At 48.7% G+C, this 15,273-nt stretch overlaps 2 protein-coding genes across 2 annotated transcripts in view; one reads left to right on the forward strand and one right to left on the reverse strand.

Annotated features, from left to right (window-relative positions):
* Positions 1 to 3,725, reverse strand: part of GSTZ1 (glutathione S-transferase zeta 1) — a 32,859-nt gene extending 29,134 nt beyond the window's left edge. Inside the window, exon 1 of the mRNA XM_033951286.1 lies at positions 3,623 to 3,725. Coding sequence (XP_033807177.1) covers positions 3,623 to 3,640 — 18 coding nt within the window. The 5' untranslated portion in view covers positions 3,641 to 3,725. The remainder of the gene's footprint in view (positions 1 to 3,622) is intronic.
* POMT2 (protein O-mannosyltransferase 2) overlaps positions 3,639 to 15,273 on the forward strand; it is a 174,102-nt gene continuing 162,467 nt past the window's right edge. Inside the window, exons 1-2 of the mRNA XM_033951284.1 lie at positions 3,639 to 3,944; positions 9,512 to 9,596. Coding sequence (XP_033807175.1) covers positions 3,760 to 3,944; positions 9,512 to 9,596 — 270 coding nt within the window. The 5' untranslated portion in view covers positions 3,639 to 3,759. The remainder of the gene's footprint in view (positions 3,945 to 9,511; positions 9,597 to 15,273) is intronic.

A 15,273-nucleotide genomic window follows, 5' to 3' on the forward strand; every position in this document is an offset into this window, starting at 1 on the left:
TACTTCTGCTCAGTATTCACCTGCGAAGCGCCAGGATCCAGTCCTCAGCTACAGACAAAGGGGAGCTCGGAGGACCCATTCCGGGACATGGAATTTACCTCGAGTGACGTCTACCATGAGCTATCAAAACTAAAAATGAACGAAGCTATGGGCCTGGATAATCTGCACCCCAGAATACTTTGAGAATTGAGAGATGTCCTGGCAGAACCATTAGCCGAGCTCTTCAATCTTTCCCTAAGCAAGGGAAAAGTGCCCCTGGACTGGAAAACTGCCAACGTTATCCCACTCCACAAAAAGGGATGCAGGTCAGATGCTGAAAATTATAGGCCGGTGAGTCTCACATCAATAGTGAGTAAATTCATGGAAACGTTAATTTTAAACAGATTGGACGCAATTCTGGATAATTAGAGGTTAAGGGACCCCCACCAGCATGGCTTTACGAAGGGAAGGTCTTGTCAATCCAATCTGATAAGCTTCTTTGACTGGGTAGCAAAAAAAACTGGATGAGGGCGAGTCCTTGGACTTCGTATATTTAGACTTCAGCAAGGCTTTTGACAGTGTCCCACACCGCAGGTTATTGAACATGATGAACACGCTAGGACTAGGAGAAACATGACAGCATGGGTAAAAGACTGGCTTAGCGGCAGACTTCAAAGGGTAATGGTAAACGGTATACCCTTAAAAACGTCAAGAGTGACCAGTGGAGTGCCACTGGGCTCGGTCTTGGGCCCAATACTGTTTAACATCTTTGTAAGGGATCTGACTCAGGGACTTCGTGGCAAAATTACATTATTTGCCGACGACGCTAAACCGTGCAACGTTGTGGGCAGGGCAAAGGAACCTGACAACGCAACCAGGCCCAACCCTATGGAACAGGACCTGCTCCTGCTGGAAAAATGGTCCAGTACTTGGCAACTAAACTTTAATGCCAAAAAATGTAAAGTAATGCATCTTGGAAACAGTAATCCATGCAGGACATACACCTTGAATGGTGAAAACTTAGAAAAAACTACTGCGGAAAGGGACTTGGGAGTACTCATCCGGGACGATATGAAAGCTGCAAATCAAGTGGAGAAAGCTTCAGCAAAAGCTAGACAAATGCTGGATTGCATCAGAAGGAGCTTTATCAGCCGAAAGCCAGAAGTCATACTGCCATTGAACAGATCCATGGTGAGACCTCACCTGGAGTACTGTGTCCAGTTCTGGAGGCCACATTATCATAAGAATGTGAAGAGAATGGAGTCGATCCAGAGAATGGCCACTAAGATGGTCTCAGGATTTAAAGATCTCCCTTATGGGAACATCTGGCCAAACTGCGCTTATATTCTCTCGAAGAGCGCAGAGAAAGGGGGGACATGATAGAAACATTCAAATACATCATGGGCCGCATTGAAGTGGAGGAAGAAATCTTTTTTCTCAAAGGTCCCACGGCGACAAGAGGGCATCCGCTAAAACTTAAAGGGGGGAGATTTCATGGTGACACCAGGAAATACTTCTTCACTGAAAGGGTGATTGATCGATGGAATGGTCTTCCACGCCAAGTGGTCGAGGCCAGCAATGTGCTCGACTTCAAGAGACGATGGGACAAACACATGGGGTTGCTACAGAGTTATGCTTAAAAGATGGATTCTCGTGGGAGAGGGGATTCTAGAATGGGCAGATTTGTTGAGGGAGGGTTCTTGAGTGGGCAGACTTGTTGGGCCGCCGGCCCTTATCTGCCGTCATACTCTATGTTTCTAAGATCACCAGCATGCACATATAAACCAAGATTATCTAATTTAATACAAGGACTGCCCAAATAGCAAGGCCATAACCAATAAACCTTAAACCACATGTGAACTTTCATGGGTAACCAATGCAATGCATAAAGCCTAAGTACTGCTTTGTTCTGAATACCTCACATCTTTTTTCCAATATGAGGTATTTAGGCAACTGCAGATAAATGGCATTATAATTGTTCAGCCTCCTAGATCACCATCTGAAAATCCTAGTCTCAAAGAAGGTCACAGCTGTAAAACAGCTTTCAACTTGAACCTTGCTGCACATGTCACCTGAAGAACCCATGTACCATGGAATATTGCTACTCCTTGGGCTTTGGACAGGTGACCTGGATTGGCCGCCATAAGAACAGGCTACTGGGATTGATGGACCTTTGGTCTGACCCTGTAAGGCTATTCTTATGTTCTTTTGAGTTAATGTAAACACTTAGATTTAGTGTATATGAAATACATGGGAAATGTGGAGACCAGTACATGAGAAGAAAGCACCAAACCCAGAGTTTTAGCTTCTGGGGTTACCACATCATCAGGCTGCAAACAAGGAATGGGAAACACCTATAAAATATCTGCTTGGAAGATATTCAGAAGCTCTTTTTAACCAACCATCTGTCCAAAAGTCTTTATATTTCAATGATGGAATCGCCTATCAGAACCAACAACTGAAAACAGAAATAGATGAAAACCAAACATGCTAATGACTTGTGCCAAAGGAAGCAGAAACCAGGGAACCTGACCTCCATCCACTAATTCTTCCCTGTACCTTTTTTTTTTTTTGCCATGATTGTACCTATCTTCGCTGATTGTACCATTCTTTGACGATTGTACCACTGTTCGCTGATTGTTCCATTTTTTTTTTCTCTGTTTGTACCATTTTTTTCTCTGCCACCTATTTTCTCTGATTGTACCATAGTACCATTTTCGCTGATTGTCCAGCCCTTCTTCGTTGTAAACCGCCTCGAACTACTATGGCTTTGGCGATGTATAAGAAATAAAATTATTATTATTATTAATTCCCCTTTCTGCATCAGGGTCCCTGGTCTCTCACCCCTGCCCTTGAGGGCTGCTTGGTTAAGTGCCACTCAGTATCACCAGTCACTCCATCCAACATGAAATGATGGTCAGTAAAGTGGCCTTGACTGGTTTAGTGACGTTGCATTTGCTGACCAGATGCAGAAAATGGCTCGCTGGGTGCTTTTCTGCCCTTCTCCAATCTGGTCATGCAAATAAAGTCATTCAACATCTAGGAAGGTAATACTAAATACTCTGTGATGATCCAAATAATATCCTTTAAATATCCCAGCTCTGGTTTTTATCTAACAAGAGGCCTCCACATTTCGATTACAGATCAGTTAATTTGACTTAGAGGCATTTGCATTTGATATTAATATGGCATCATTGGGAGGCAAAGGGCCTGTAAAGGCAATGATGGTCCCACTGGCAACCACAGTTTGGTGATTTCACTGAATAATTTTGGTTGTGTGATATTTAAAGGATATGAATATTGAAATGCCAAGTAAAGTAGCCAGGGATTCTGTCAGGGGCAATTTCTGCCAATGCCCCTAAGCTGGTGGTGTCAAAGTCCCTCCTGGAGGGCCGCAATCCAGTCGGGTTTTCAGGATTTCCCCAATGCATGCACTTCCTCCCATGGTATGCAAATGACTCTCATGCATATTCATTGGGGAGGGACTTGGACACCCCTGCCCTAGGCCCAGCCATGGGGGTGTGATCTGGGTTTCTGGTGCTTCTTGCTAGAGTTCATGAGGGAAGGGGGGGGTGAGAGAAGCAACCAATGAGAGGCATGGACCCCCTCCCCCACCCCTTGTTTCACGTGACCCCCGCCTTACCTTCACGAGAAAGGACATGGCAGGCCACGTGAGGCGCCCTGGAAACTGCTGCCCCGCCCCCTTCCCCTTCTGGCCCGAGGACGCCGTTTCCCGTCAGGCACCCGGCCGCGCATGCGCCTCAGCTCTGGCGCCGGAAAATGGCGGCGGCGGGCCGTTGGAAGGGGCTCGAGCCGACGCGGGCGAAGGACGCGAGGCGCAGGGGCCGCCCTAGGGAGCCCGGGGCCGGAGGGACGACGCACCGCCTCGCGGGGGCTCTGAGCGCCGTCGCCTTCTTCTCGCTCATCAGCCGCCTCTACCGCCTATTCGAGCCGCCGCACGTCTGGTGAGTGGGTCAGTGGCTGAGGACGTAGCGAGAGCCGTCCGGGACCCGTCTGGGTCACGAGCCCCTGGCGGGAAACCCAGAGGGAAGCAACATTCCAGGCCGAACCCCCAAATAGCAAGATTCCATGTGGAATGCCCAGATAGTGACAGCATTCCAGAATCTCAAAGAGTAAAGAACATTCCATATACAATCCCCAAAAGTGACAACATTCCAGAATCTCAAAAGACTAAGCAAGATTCTGGAACCCCCAAATAGCAAGTTTCCTTGTGGAATGCCCAGATAGTGACAGCATTCTAGAATCTCAAAGAGTAGGCAAGATTTCTTGCTACCGATCCCAGAGCAAGCAGCGACTTCCCCCATGTATATCTAAATAGCAAAATATGGACTTTTCTTCCAGGAACTTCGCCAAACCTTCTTATTAAACCAGTTAACGTCATCCACTGTTATCACATCCTCTGGTAATAAGTTCCAGAACTTAACTATTTTTTAAATGAAAAAATATTCTCTAGGAATTTCCATGTAATTTCAACAAATGTCCCCTGAATTTTGTACTTTTTGAAAGAATTAAAAAATTGATTCACTCATACCCATTCTATACCAATCATATATCCCCACAGCCATCTCTTTTCCAAGCTGAAGAGTCTTAACCCGTTTAGCCTTTCCTCATACAAGAGGAGTTCTTCTAACCCCTTTATCATTTGCTCTCATTGAATCTTTTTCTAATTCTGCTATATCTTATTTTTGAGATACTGTGACCAGAATTGAATGTAATACTCAAAGTGAAATCACATCATAGAGCAATACAGAGTCATTATAATGACAGAGTACGGTATTAGGGTTCAAGAAGGGATTGGACAATTTTCTGAAGGAAAAGGGGATAGAGGGGTATAGATAGAGGAATAATACACAGGTCTTGGGCTGCCGCGCGAGAAGACTGCTGGGCATGATGGACCTCTGGTCTGACCCAGCAGAGGCACTAATTATGTTCTTATGTTCATCCAATTTGCTTTTTTGGCTGCCACCACCGCCGTATATTGGGTTGAAGGTTTCAGCGTATTATCTACAATGACACCAAGATCTTTTTCTTTGGTACTGACCCCCAATGTGGACCCTAGTATCTGATAACTATGATTATCCCAGGACAAGCAGGCCTGATATTCTCACATGTGGGTGACGTCATCTACGGAGCCCCAGCACAGACAGCTTTTCAAGCAAACTTGATTGAAGTTTCAAGTTTGCTATGCTGCACCACGCATGTGCATGCCTTCTTGCCCACTAGAGGGCGCATCCCCACCTCGTGGTCCTCAGTTCAGTTTTTTCCGCGGAGCCAGAAGCCCTGTGGAAATTGTGCTCACTCTTTTTTTGCCTTCTGACACCGCGTCTGAGTCGTTTTTCTCGGTCGCTGTGCTTGCTTTATTTTTTTATTCGTTCGTGTGTTTGTTAATCGTCGAAAAAAAAAAAAAAGATTTTTCGTTCGGCTCCGGAGGCTCCCGGCGGCCGCGGGACCTCATTCCGTTCCCAGCCGTTTTCGATTTCATGTCCCGTCCTTTGACGGGCTTTAAAAAGTGCACCCGGTGCGATCGGCTACTTTCTCTCACCGATCCCCACCGGTGGTGCTTACTTTGCCTGGGTCCCGAGCACCCCACCGATTCCTGTCCCAGGTGCTCGACTTTTCAGCCAAGAGCTCTCCGCTGGGGCTCCGGACGCAGCTTTTAGAGGCCCAGCAGGAATTGAATGAACTCTTGCATCGGGGGGCGATGCGCTCTCGGGATCACTATAAATTCCAATTATTCCGGTTTGCCAATAAGAGTAGCCGGCTATTGGCTCGATTGGCCCGCTCCCATCGTGGGGTGTCGGGTGGCGGCATTGAGAGATCCACGGGGGGGTCTCCATCATAAGCCTGAGGATGTTAGCCGTATTCTACGAGATTTTTTTACCGCTTTGTATGATTCGCCCGTCCCGGACCTCCTTGATGGTAGGGTCTATTTGGATAGTTTGGATTTGCCCCGCCTATCGATCAGTGATTCGGATATGCTGGACTGCCCTATTACCGCAGAGGAGGTAGAGGGTGTGATTCGTGTGTGCCCGTTGGGCAAGGCACCGGGGCCCGATGGTTTTCGAGGGGAGTTTTATAAGCTGCTTGTTTCCGAGATTGCCCCGATTTTGTCGGAAATATTTAATTTAAGTGTGGCTAAAGGTTTTTTGCCCCGCTATTTGAACCTGGCGCAGATTATTGTTTTTCCCAAGCCGGATCGGGATCCGGTTTTGCCAGAATCATACCGACCTATTTCCTTGCTGAATTTTGAAACGAAATTGATGGCTAAGGTACTGGCCAATCGGTTAGCCCGGGTGTTGCCTTCTCTGGTGTCTGATCAGCAGGTGGGTTTTGTGCAGGCTCGTCCGGTGTCCAAAAACATTCGTCGCATTTTGTTGGCCTTGGAGAAGGCTGGTGTGGAGGGCACCCCCGCCCTGCTTATTAGTTTTGATGCTGAAAAGGCATTCGACCGGGTGGGGTGGGGGTTCTCTTTGCTGTGGTACGTGCGTATGGTTTTGGCCCTTTCTTTTACAATGCTCTCCAGGCACTGTACAGTGATCCAACGGCGCAGATCTCGGTGAACGGGGGCCTCTCGGCCCCCTTTCCGATTCGGAGGGGGATCCGCCAGGGCTGCCCTCTCTCGCCCTTGCTTTTTGCTCTTTATTTAGACCCTTTGATTCGGGAGCTGCAGTCTAATGTGGACATCTGTGGTCTTCACTTGGGAGCTACGCATTTCAAGATTGCAGCTTTCGCGGATGATCTTTTGGTATTTTTATCTGATCCACGTCGCTCCTTGGCTGCTCTCTTGGAGAGCGTTCGGGAATTTGGGGACTTCTCGGGGTTTGCTCTGAACCTGACTAAATCTGAGGCGCTGGCCTCTTCGGCGGGACTCCGGGAGTCCTGGGGTGGGACCTTTCCACTGAAATGGGCGGACTCCTCTTTTCGCTATTTGGGAATCCAGCTTTCGATGGATGTGCGGGAACTTTATAGATTGAACGTTACGCGTCTCCTGACTTCTATGGGATCCATTCTGGCTACTTGGCGTGATTTGCCGCTCTCCCTGTTGGGGAGGGTGCATCTCTTTCGGATGGTACTCTTCCCTAGGTGGTTGTACGTCTTGCAGACGCTTCCCCTGTGTCTGCTGCAGCGGGACATTCGGACCTTTTACTCTTTGCTCTCGCGGTTCTGTTGGAGGGGCCGGACGCCTAAGTTGAGGTGGCGCTTACTGGTGGGCTCGTGGGGCCAGGGAGGCTTTGGGGTGCCGAATCTTCGGTGTTATAACTGGGCGTGTCTATTGCGGCATATTCGAGATTGGGCTTTGGGTACTGCTCTATATACGGACATTTCCCTCGAGCATGATTATTTCTATCTCTTCTCCACGCTCGGTTGGCAGAGGTGCCTCTTCCTGGTAGGCGTAGTGTCTTGTTTCGCCCTCTCTGGGAGGTGTGGCGGCGGATTCTCCCCCTGTGGCATCAGGACCCCCGAGCTAGTGTGCTCTTGCCTCTGGCTGGTAATCTTTCTTTCCCCCCGGGGTTGGGGCCCTCAATCTTTGGTAGATGGAGGGCTACGGGTTGTGAATTTCTCTTTCAGGTTTTGTGGGAGGGCCCCCTGCAGTCCTGCGCTGATTTGCAGCGTGGGGGTCTGTCCTCTCTTGGCCTTGCTTACGCGCACTGTCAATTACAGCACTATGTGCACTCGCTTCCTAGAGATTCCCTCTCCTTATCCTTTGGGACGCGGTTCAGAGCATTTCTGGAGGGGGGGGAGGATCCGGAACCTCAGATCTCAGTTTCTTTTTTTCAGCGGAGGCTTGCGGCCCTGGGGCCTCCTCATGATTTTTCCTCTGTTTTGGAGGCTTGGCAGAGGGATTTGGGGAGGGAGTTGGGAGCGGATTGGTTGCTCCGTGCTATTCGCCGGGTCCCGGCCTTAGTATTTAATGCGGACCTGCGGGAGTGCCATTACAGGACCCTGTTGCGAGCCTATGCCTCCCAGAGCCGAGCCTTCTATATGGGCTGTGTGGATACCCAGATTTGTCTCACCTGTAACACAGAAGTGAATTCTTACTTTCATGGCTTTTGGAGTTGTGAGAGTATACCGGGCTTTTGGGGGGCTTTGGCCTCCTTCCTGCAGGGCCTTCTTCGAGTCCCTGTCTCTCTTTCTGTCTATCACATGTTGTTTGCTCACTTCCCTGCCTTTTCTGGTTTTTCTTCTGCTGAAAAATTATTTTTAAGCAAATGTTATATTGTGGGGAAAAAGTGTAACTTGAACCATTGGCTGGCCGATGTTCCTCCCTCCTTTTGGTATTGGAGAAATAAATTACATGAGTTGGTGTGTTGGGAGGCCCGGCTGGCTTGTTCCTCTTGTCGTAAGAGCAATGATTTTATTCGCACTTGGTCTCCTTACTTGGACTGTCTGCCTCCATGCAGTCGTAGTCAAATTGTGAATAGATTGCAATTGTACTCTGCACCACCTGTCTGACCTGGGACATTTTCTGTTGGGGAGGGGGGAGGAGGGTGTTGGCGGGGAATTTCCCTCTAAGCTGAGCAGGTGTCCTCCAGCTGCTTTGCTACCACTAGGGGGTGGAATATTTTCAGTCGCTAAGGACAGGTATGTTCCCTGGAGTCCTGCAGAACTTGCCTGTCCCTCACAATTGAAAAATGTGACAGTAAAACAGCACCCTCTATTGGTGAGACTGTGGGTGGAGGACTCCTGCTCAGCTTAGAGGGAACAGTGGTGTGGGCTAGTTGGGGGGCGTTTGGGCCTCTTTGTTCCCTGAGAGGACATCAGAGTCCAGTCCTCTTTGGGGGGGGGGCCCTCTTTTGCTCGTTCTTGGAAATGTGTATAATCCTTATCTGTATTCTATGCTTGTGAGTTGTTATTCCATTTGCCAATAAAAACAGTTTCATAATAATAATAGTTAAGCTCTGGAACACGTTGCCAGAGGATGTGGTAAGAGCAGATAGCATAGCTGGTTTTAAGAAAGGTTTGAACAAGATCCTGGAGGAAAAGTCCATAGTCTGTTATTGAGACATGGGGAAGCCACTGCTTGCCCTGGATTGGTAGCATGGAATATTCCTACACCTTGGGTTTTGGCCAAGTATTAGTGACCTGGATTGGCCACTGTGGTAACGGGCTACTGGGCTTGATGGACCATTGGTCTGACCCAGTAATGCTATTCTTATGTTCTTAACTAGGGATTATGCTGACCAGCACCATAACCTGGGAAATTTTTTTGCTGTTGACATCTTTGCCCATTGTAATTTTATTTTATTGTTAACTACCATTATTTTTTAGATTTCTTTCTTTTTCACCTCAACTGCTAAATGTATTACACATGTAAATTGTCATGTCATCAAGATTATGTGAATTTTTCATGTTCCCCCAGGGTCTTCCCTGTATGAGAAAGAGAAGGGATCCATACCCTCTAGGCTTTGCCTGTTAGATTGTCCACAGTAAGTTTCCTGAAACTTTGGCATTGTGTTGTAAAGAGCTTATTTCATAGATGCCCTCTTTGTTTTGTTTGTTTTTTTTGCAGCTGGGATGAAACTCACTTTGGAAAGATGGGAAGTCATTACATTAAAAGGACTTTTTTCTTTGATGTTCACCCTCCTCTGGGAAAGGTGAGAAGCTGTACTGGGGGCGGGAATGCAGTTGGCCCCGTCACTGTGATCAGATGGTTGAAAATGAATGAATGCAGGCAGCTGTCTATGGTGCACCTGCCTCCATTTATGATGAAAACATTCCAAACCTTTTATATAGTGCTATAATGTGTATTTCCAGTGCAATAGGTGAGACATTCTAATCTAGAATATCTCACCTATCTACAGGAAAAGAGTTTAACAGGGTAAGTTCATAATCTCCATGTAATGGAACGTCCTACATCTGCACTTGCAAAATGTGTTCCTTTACTGAGATTCCAGTGGCTCAAGTTTTCTCATGTGCGAGTCCTGTTCTGTGGAATACTCTGAGGCCTCATTAAAGAGTCTTTGTGCTGTCTCTTGCACCAGGGCCTGTATTCAGTAAGGATTAGCCATAGAGCAGAGGTGTCGGCCCGTAGAGCACGCATGCGGCCCTGTGAAGTATTTTGTGCGACCCCGGTTGAGGGTGATGCAGTGTTTTCCTCTGCTGCCCCCGGGTGTTTACCATTTTGCCAGCTCCCTCCTATGTCTTGCTGCAGCGTTTGCGTGGCCCCAGAAACATTTTTTTCGGCCAATGTAGCCCAGGGAAGCCAAAAGGTTGGACACCCCTGACGTAGAGAATAACAGAATTTATACCTGTCCTCACGGATAACTGGGAAACCATCCCCATGTCATTCTTTAAGGAGAGAGGGAAGAATCAGAGTCTGAATGTGCACAGCCACTGACTCTCAAGCTTTGCATTGAAGAATGCTGGTGTAGAAGGACTGAGGTTGAGATGGAAACTAAAGAATGACACGGGATGGTTTCCGGACTGAGGCTAAGATAGACATTAAACAATGACACCGGATGGTTTCTGGACTGAGGTTGAGATAGATATTAAAGAATGACACGGGATGGTTCCAGCCACTGACCGCCTTGCACTGAAAAATGCTGGTGTAGAAGGACTGAGGTTGAGACGGTCACTAAAGAATGGCATGGGATGGTTTCCAGCCACTGACCTTCGGGAATGGTGATGAATTCTGTCACTGTGTCATTCTAGTTTACCTCTCTTGTTGGAGAGGCATTTATAAACTTTACCTCACTAGGATCTCTTGATGAGACATTTATTCATTCAGGGTTGGGGGGAATGAAAATATCACATTATTAGGCTACTTAATTTTTCTTAGCGTTTCACAGTCTCTTAATTTTGTCCAGGTGGATAGTAGTGTACGTTCACTGCTATACTGTTTCCTCATCAGAGCTTTGTGGATGGTTTCTGACTAGAGTTTTATAAATTGTTGCAGGAAGATTTAGGACATTTAATGACTTTGTATGAACCGGCTGTCTTCCTTACTTGCTCAACACATCTCAAATTATTGTATCGCTGAAGCCCAATAAGGACGCTTCCTCATCATCCTATTTCACTCTTAAATGTTGAGACTAAACTGTTTGCTAAGATCATAAGAAAAACACTGGCCTGTTGTCTGCCATCTTTAATTGCTCAACCCCAGGTGGGGTTTATTTGGGGACATTCCATTGCTAAAAATTTTCGAATCACATTGGCGATTTTGGAATATGTGGATCACCTGCAGCTCCCTTCTCTTTTAATTAGTTTTGTTGCAGAAAAAGCATTTGATAGGGTATCTTGGCAATTTATGTTTTCTGTTTTGAACCATTATGGCTTGGTAGGATATTTCCAGGCAGCAGTTCAAGTGCTTTACCGTTCTCAGGCTTTTGTGGGGGTCAATGGGGTATGTTCCCCTACTTTTCTGATTACCTGGGGAATGAGACAAAGCTATGCACTCTATCCTCTCCTGTTTGCTTTAACTTTAGATCTGTTTCAATGTGTGATATCCTCCTTAATGTAGATGTCAGAGGAATTCAAGTTGGTCGCTCTGAATTTTAAATTTCTGTTTTTGCTGACGACATTTTAGTGCATCTTTCAGATCCAGCCAGTTCTTTGCCATATTTAATGGAAAGTATCCGGGAATATGGTGATTTTTCTGGTTTTAAGCTTAATATGGACAAATCTCCAGCTTTGGCTACTTCTCCAAAGGTACGGGACAGCTGATCAGGTTCGTTTCCCCTTCAATGGGCAACCACCTAATTTGCTTTATTTAGATATCATTCTTATGGCTAAAACTTCTACTTTATACTGTAGTAGTGTAGATCCTTTACTCCATTATACTGAGGACTTTTTGACTCGTTGGTCTCCTCTGCCTATCTTGTTACATGGTATGCTACTTTTCCCCAAATGGCTCTATGTGTTACAGCTCCCACCCATTTGTCTACTAAAGCGAGATATTGGTAGATTAGATTGAATTCTTTATTATCCCGCTTTTGTTGGAAGGGGAAGAAGCCAAAGTTGGCACTTAAGTATATGCAGGACGCCTGGGGTCAAGGAGGTTTAGGGCTTCCCAATCTACGCCTTTATAATTTAGCTTGTTCAATGCGCTTTCTAAATTGGTTTTCTAATTGTCCGGATTGTACCCCCCAAATTTTGGAAGCAGCTTTTTTTGCACCTTGGAACATTTTTTATCCTAGGACAAGCAGGCAGGTATTCTCACTAGTGGGTGATGTCATCCGACAGAGCCCCGATACGGACGTCTCACAAGCATGTCTTGCTTGAAGAAACTTTAGAAGTTTCGAGATGCCCGCACCGCGCATGCGCCAGTGCCTTCCCGCCCGATGGTCCAGGCGTGTCTCCTCAGTTCATTTTCTTCCGCGGAGCTGAGAAGTTCAACTTCAATTCTGTGCCCATTGAATCTGTTTTTTTGCCTTCTAATTCCGCGGGTTGGGTTCTTTTGGGCTCTCCTGTGTGTTTGTTTCTTTCTTTGATTTCTTTTAAAAAAAAAAAAAAAAAAAATTTTTCCTTCCGACACCGGGTCGGCCGCGTGGCTTAGGCCCCGCGCCTTCAACCTTGTGGCGGAACTTTTTCAGCCTATGTCCCGGCCGATCACCGGTTTTAAAAAGTGCAGCAAGTGTCAGCGCGCGATTTCGCTCACGGACCCTCATCGACGCTGTCTCCACTGTCTGGGCCCGGATCAATTTCCGAAATCATGCCAGCCTTGCTCCACTTTGACGGCGCGAGCGTTTAAGTGTCGCTGCCTGCTGTGGGAGTCCATGTTCAAAATGGAAGCTTCGTCGGATCCTGTGGCTTCAACATCGACTGGGGCTTCGACTTCATCGACAAAGCCCTCTATCTCCCCGGCTGCTTTGGGCCTTTTGAAACCGGCCTCGTTCACACCAGTTTTGGCCTCGTCTTCTGCGCCGGTGCCCTCATCTGTCTCCTTGGAACAGGTACCGACCCCCATAGTTCCTCCGGTGGTGCTTAAAGTGCCGAAAGCTGGCAAACAGAAGTACACTGCACCGAAATTGCGCGAAGACCGTGCGGAAGGGCCCCCGTTTGGTGCGGATCCCTCCATATCGGCTTCGTTGAAGTCCATCCTGGAGGCTCAGTTTGTGGAACTCATGACCACCATGGGCCCCCGGCTGATTGCCTCGATCCAGGGTGACCTCCCCGTTCCGGTCCCGAGGGGCGGGCCGCCCCCTCCTCCTCCTCTGCGCCGCACGACCTCGTTGCTCGGCGAGGAGGATAGGCGGGCGGTGTCCAGCTCCTCGAGGCGAGCCTCGGTTGGCGACATGCCTCCCTTGGAACCGATTCCATCGACGACGGCTCCTCTTGGGGAAATGCCTCCATTGGAGCCGATTCCCTCGAGGAAAGCCTCCCTTAGTGACTTGCCCCCTTTGGAGCCTATTACTCCGCCCCATGACACTGTGTGGCGTCCACCTTCGAGGCCTCCCAGTCCTGGGCATAGCAGGAGGCAGGACGAGTTCTTCCGGACCCCCTATCGAGAAACCTGGGCGGCTTCCGGGGAGGCTCCGACGCATCCGCCTCTGCGATCGACGGCTTCGAGTCCTATCTGCTCCTTGGAGGCTTCTGGGGACCAGTATTCTCATAGGCGGACTCGATCCCCTTCCAGGCATCGAGAGGGGCATCGTTCCAGACACTCTTCGAGGCATTCCTCCCGGCACTCCACCGTCTCGCCTCATAAGAAATTGCCTCAGAGGGGGTATTCTGCTTCGGCTGGGTCTCCTTCTCCCAGGCCAGAGTTCGAGGACCCCGAGGTGTTCTACTCGCCCTGTTGCTCACAGGCCTCCATGGAGCCCGAGGCCTCGATTTCTTCTAGTCCTTCTCGGAGGCCAGCGTTGGCGGACCAACTGTCTTTCTCCTCGTTTCTCAGGCAGATGGTGGATGACTTGGACATTACCCTCGATGCGGGGTCCCGCTACTCCAAGGAATATCTCGATACTATGCACTTGCCTCGCCCTCCGGCCGAGTCTTTGCGCCTCCCTTTGCACAAGCTCCTTGATCAGACCTTCATGCGATGCTTTGAGTCTCCTTGCTCCATTCCGGCGGTGCCTGGCAAATTGGATGCTCGATACCGCATGGTGCATCATAAGGGCTTCGAGGGACCTCAGCTTTCTCATCAGTCCCTCCTGGTTGAATCCTCGCTAAAGCGGTCCCATCCAGGCCAGGTGTATGCTTCGGTGCCTCCGGGCCGCGAGGGCAGGACGATGGATAAGTTTGGACGACGCATCTCTCAGAATTCTATGATGATGTCCCGAGTCCTGAATTATAATTTCCACTTCGCCACCTACTTGGAATTTTTTCTGCCTGTGCTTCGAAAATTCACGCCCTACATCGAGTCCCAAGCTCGGTTTGAGTTTGAGGAAGTCGTCGCTTCGCTGTCCCAGCTTCGTCTTCAGTTGATGCAGTCGGCCTATGATGCTTTCGAGCTTTTGGCACGAGCAGCTGCCTGCTCGGTGGCGATGCGCCGTTTGGCCTGGTTAAGGACCATTGACATGGACCCGAATCTTCAGGACCGCCTGGCTAACGTCCCGTGTGCTGGGGTGGATCTTTTTGATGAATCCATCGAGACTGTCACGAAGAAATTGTCGGATCATGAAAAATCCTTCCAGTCCATTCTGAGGCCGAAGCCTAAGCCTCAACAGTCTCGACCCTCTCGACCGCCATTGATTTATCAACGGCGTTATCAACTGAGGCAAGCTCCTCCAGCGAGGCAACCTGCGAAGCGGCAGCCTCCTTAGAAGGGTCAGCAAAAGTCTCAGCCGTCTGCTGTCCCCAAGGCTCCTCAGCCTTTTTGACTGTATCGTCGAGGGCATAACCAGTCTCGTTCTACCTCCCCCTGTTTTTCCCATCGGAGGGCGCCTCCATCATTTTTATCATCGCTGGGAGGCCGTGACCACCGACCTCTGGGTCCTTACTATCATCAGGGAAGGGTACTCTCTTCAATTCCATCAGGTCCCTCCGGACCACCCTTCAAGAGAGTATCCTTCCAACTTGACTCAGTCCGCCCTTCTTCTTCAGGAAGCCCAGGCTTTGCTCCGGCTCCGGGCCGTCGAGCCGGTCCCTGTGGACCAACACAACCAGTGGTTTTACTCCCGGTACTTCCTTGTTCCGAAGAAGACGGGCGACCTGAGACCCATTTTGGACCTCAGGGTCCTCAACAAATTCCTGGTCAAAGAGAGGTTTCGCATGCTGACGCTTGCTTCTCTCTTCCCCCTCCTCAAGCAGAACGACTGGTTATGCTCTCTGGATCTCAAGGAGGCCTACACTCACATTCCCATTCACCCGGCCTCCCGCAGATTCCTCAGA

Source organism: Geotrypetes seraphini, chromosome 7, assembly GCF_902459505.1.
Source record: "Geotrypetes seraphini chromosome 7, aGeoSer1.1, whole genome shotgun sequence".
Taxonomy (NCBI): Eukaryota; Metazoa; Chordata; class Amphibia; order Gymnophiona; family Dermophiidae; genus Geotrypetes; species Geotrypetes seraphini.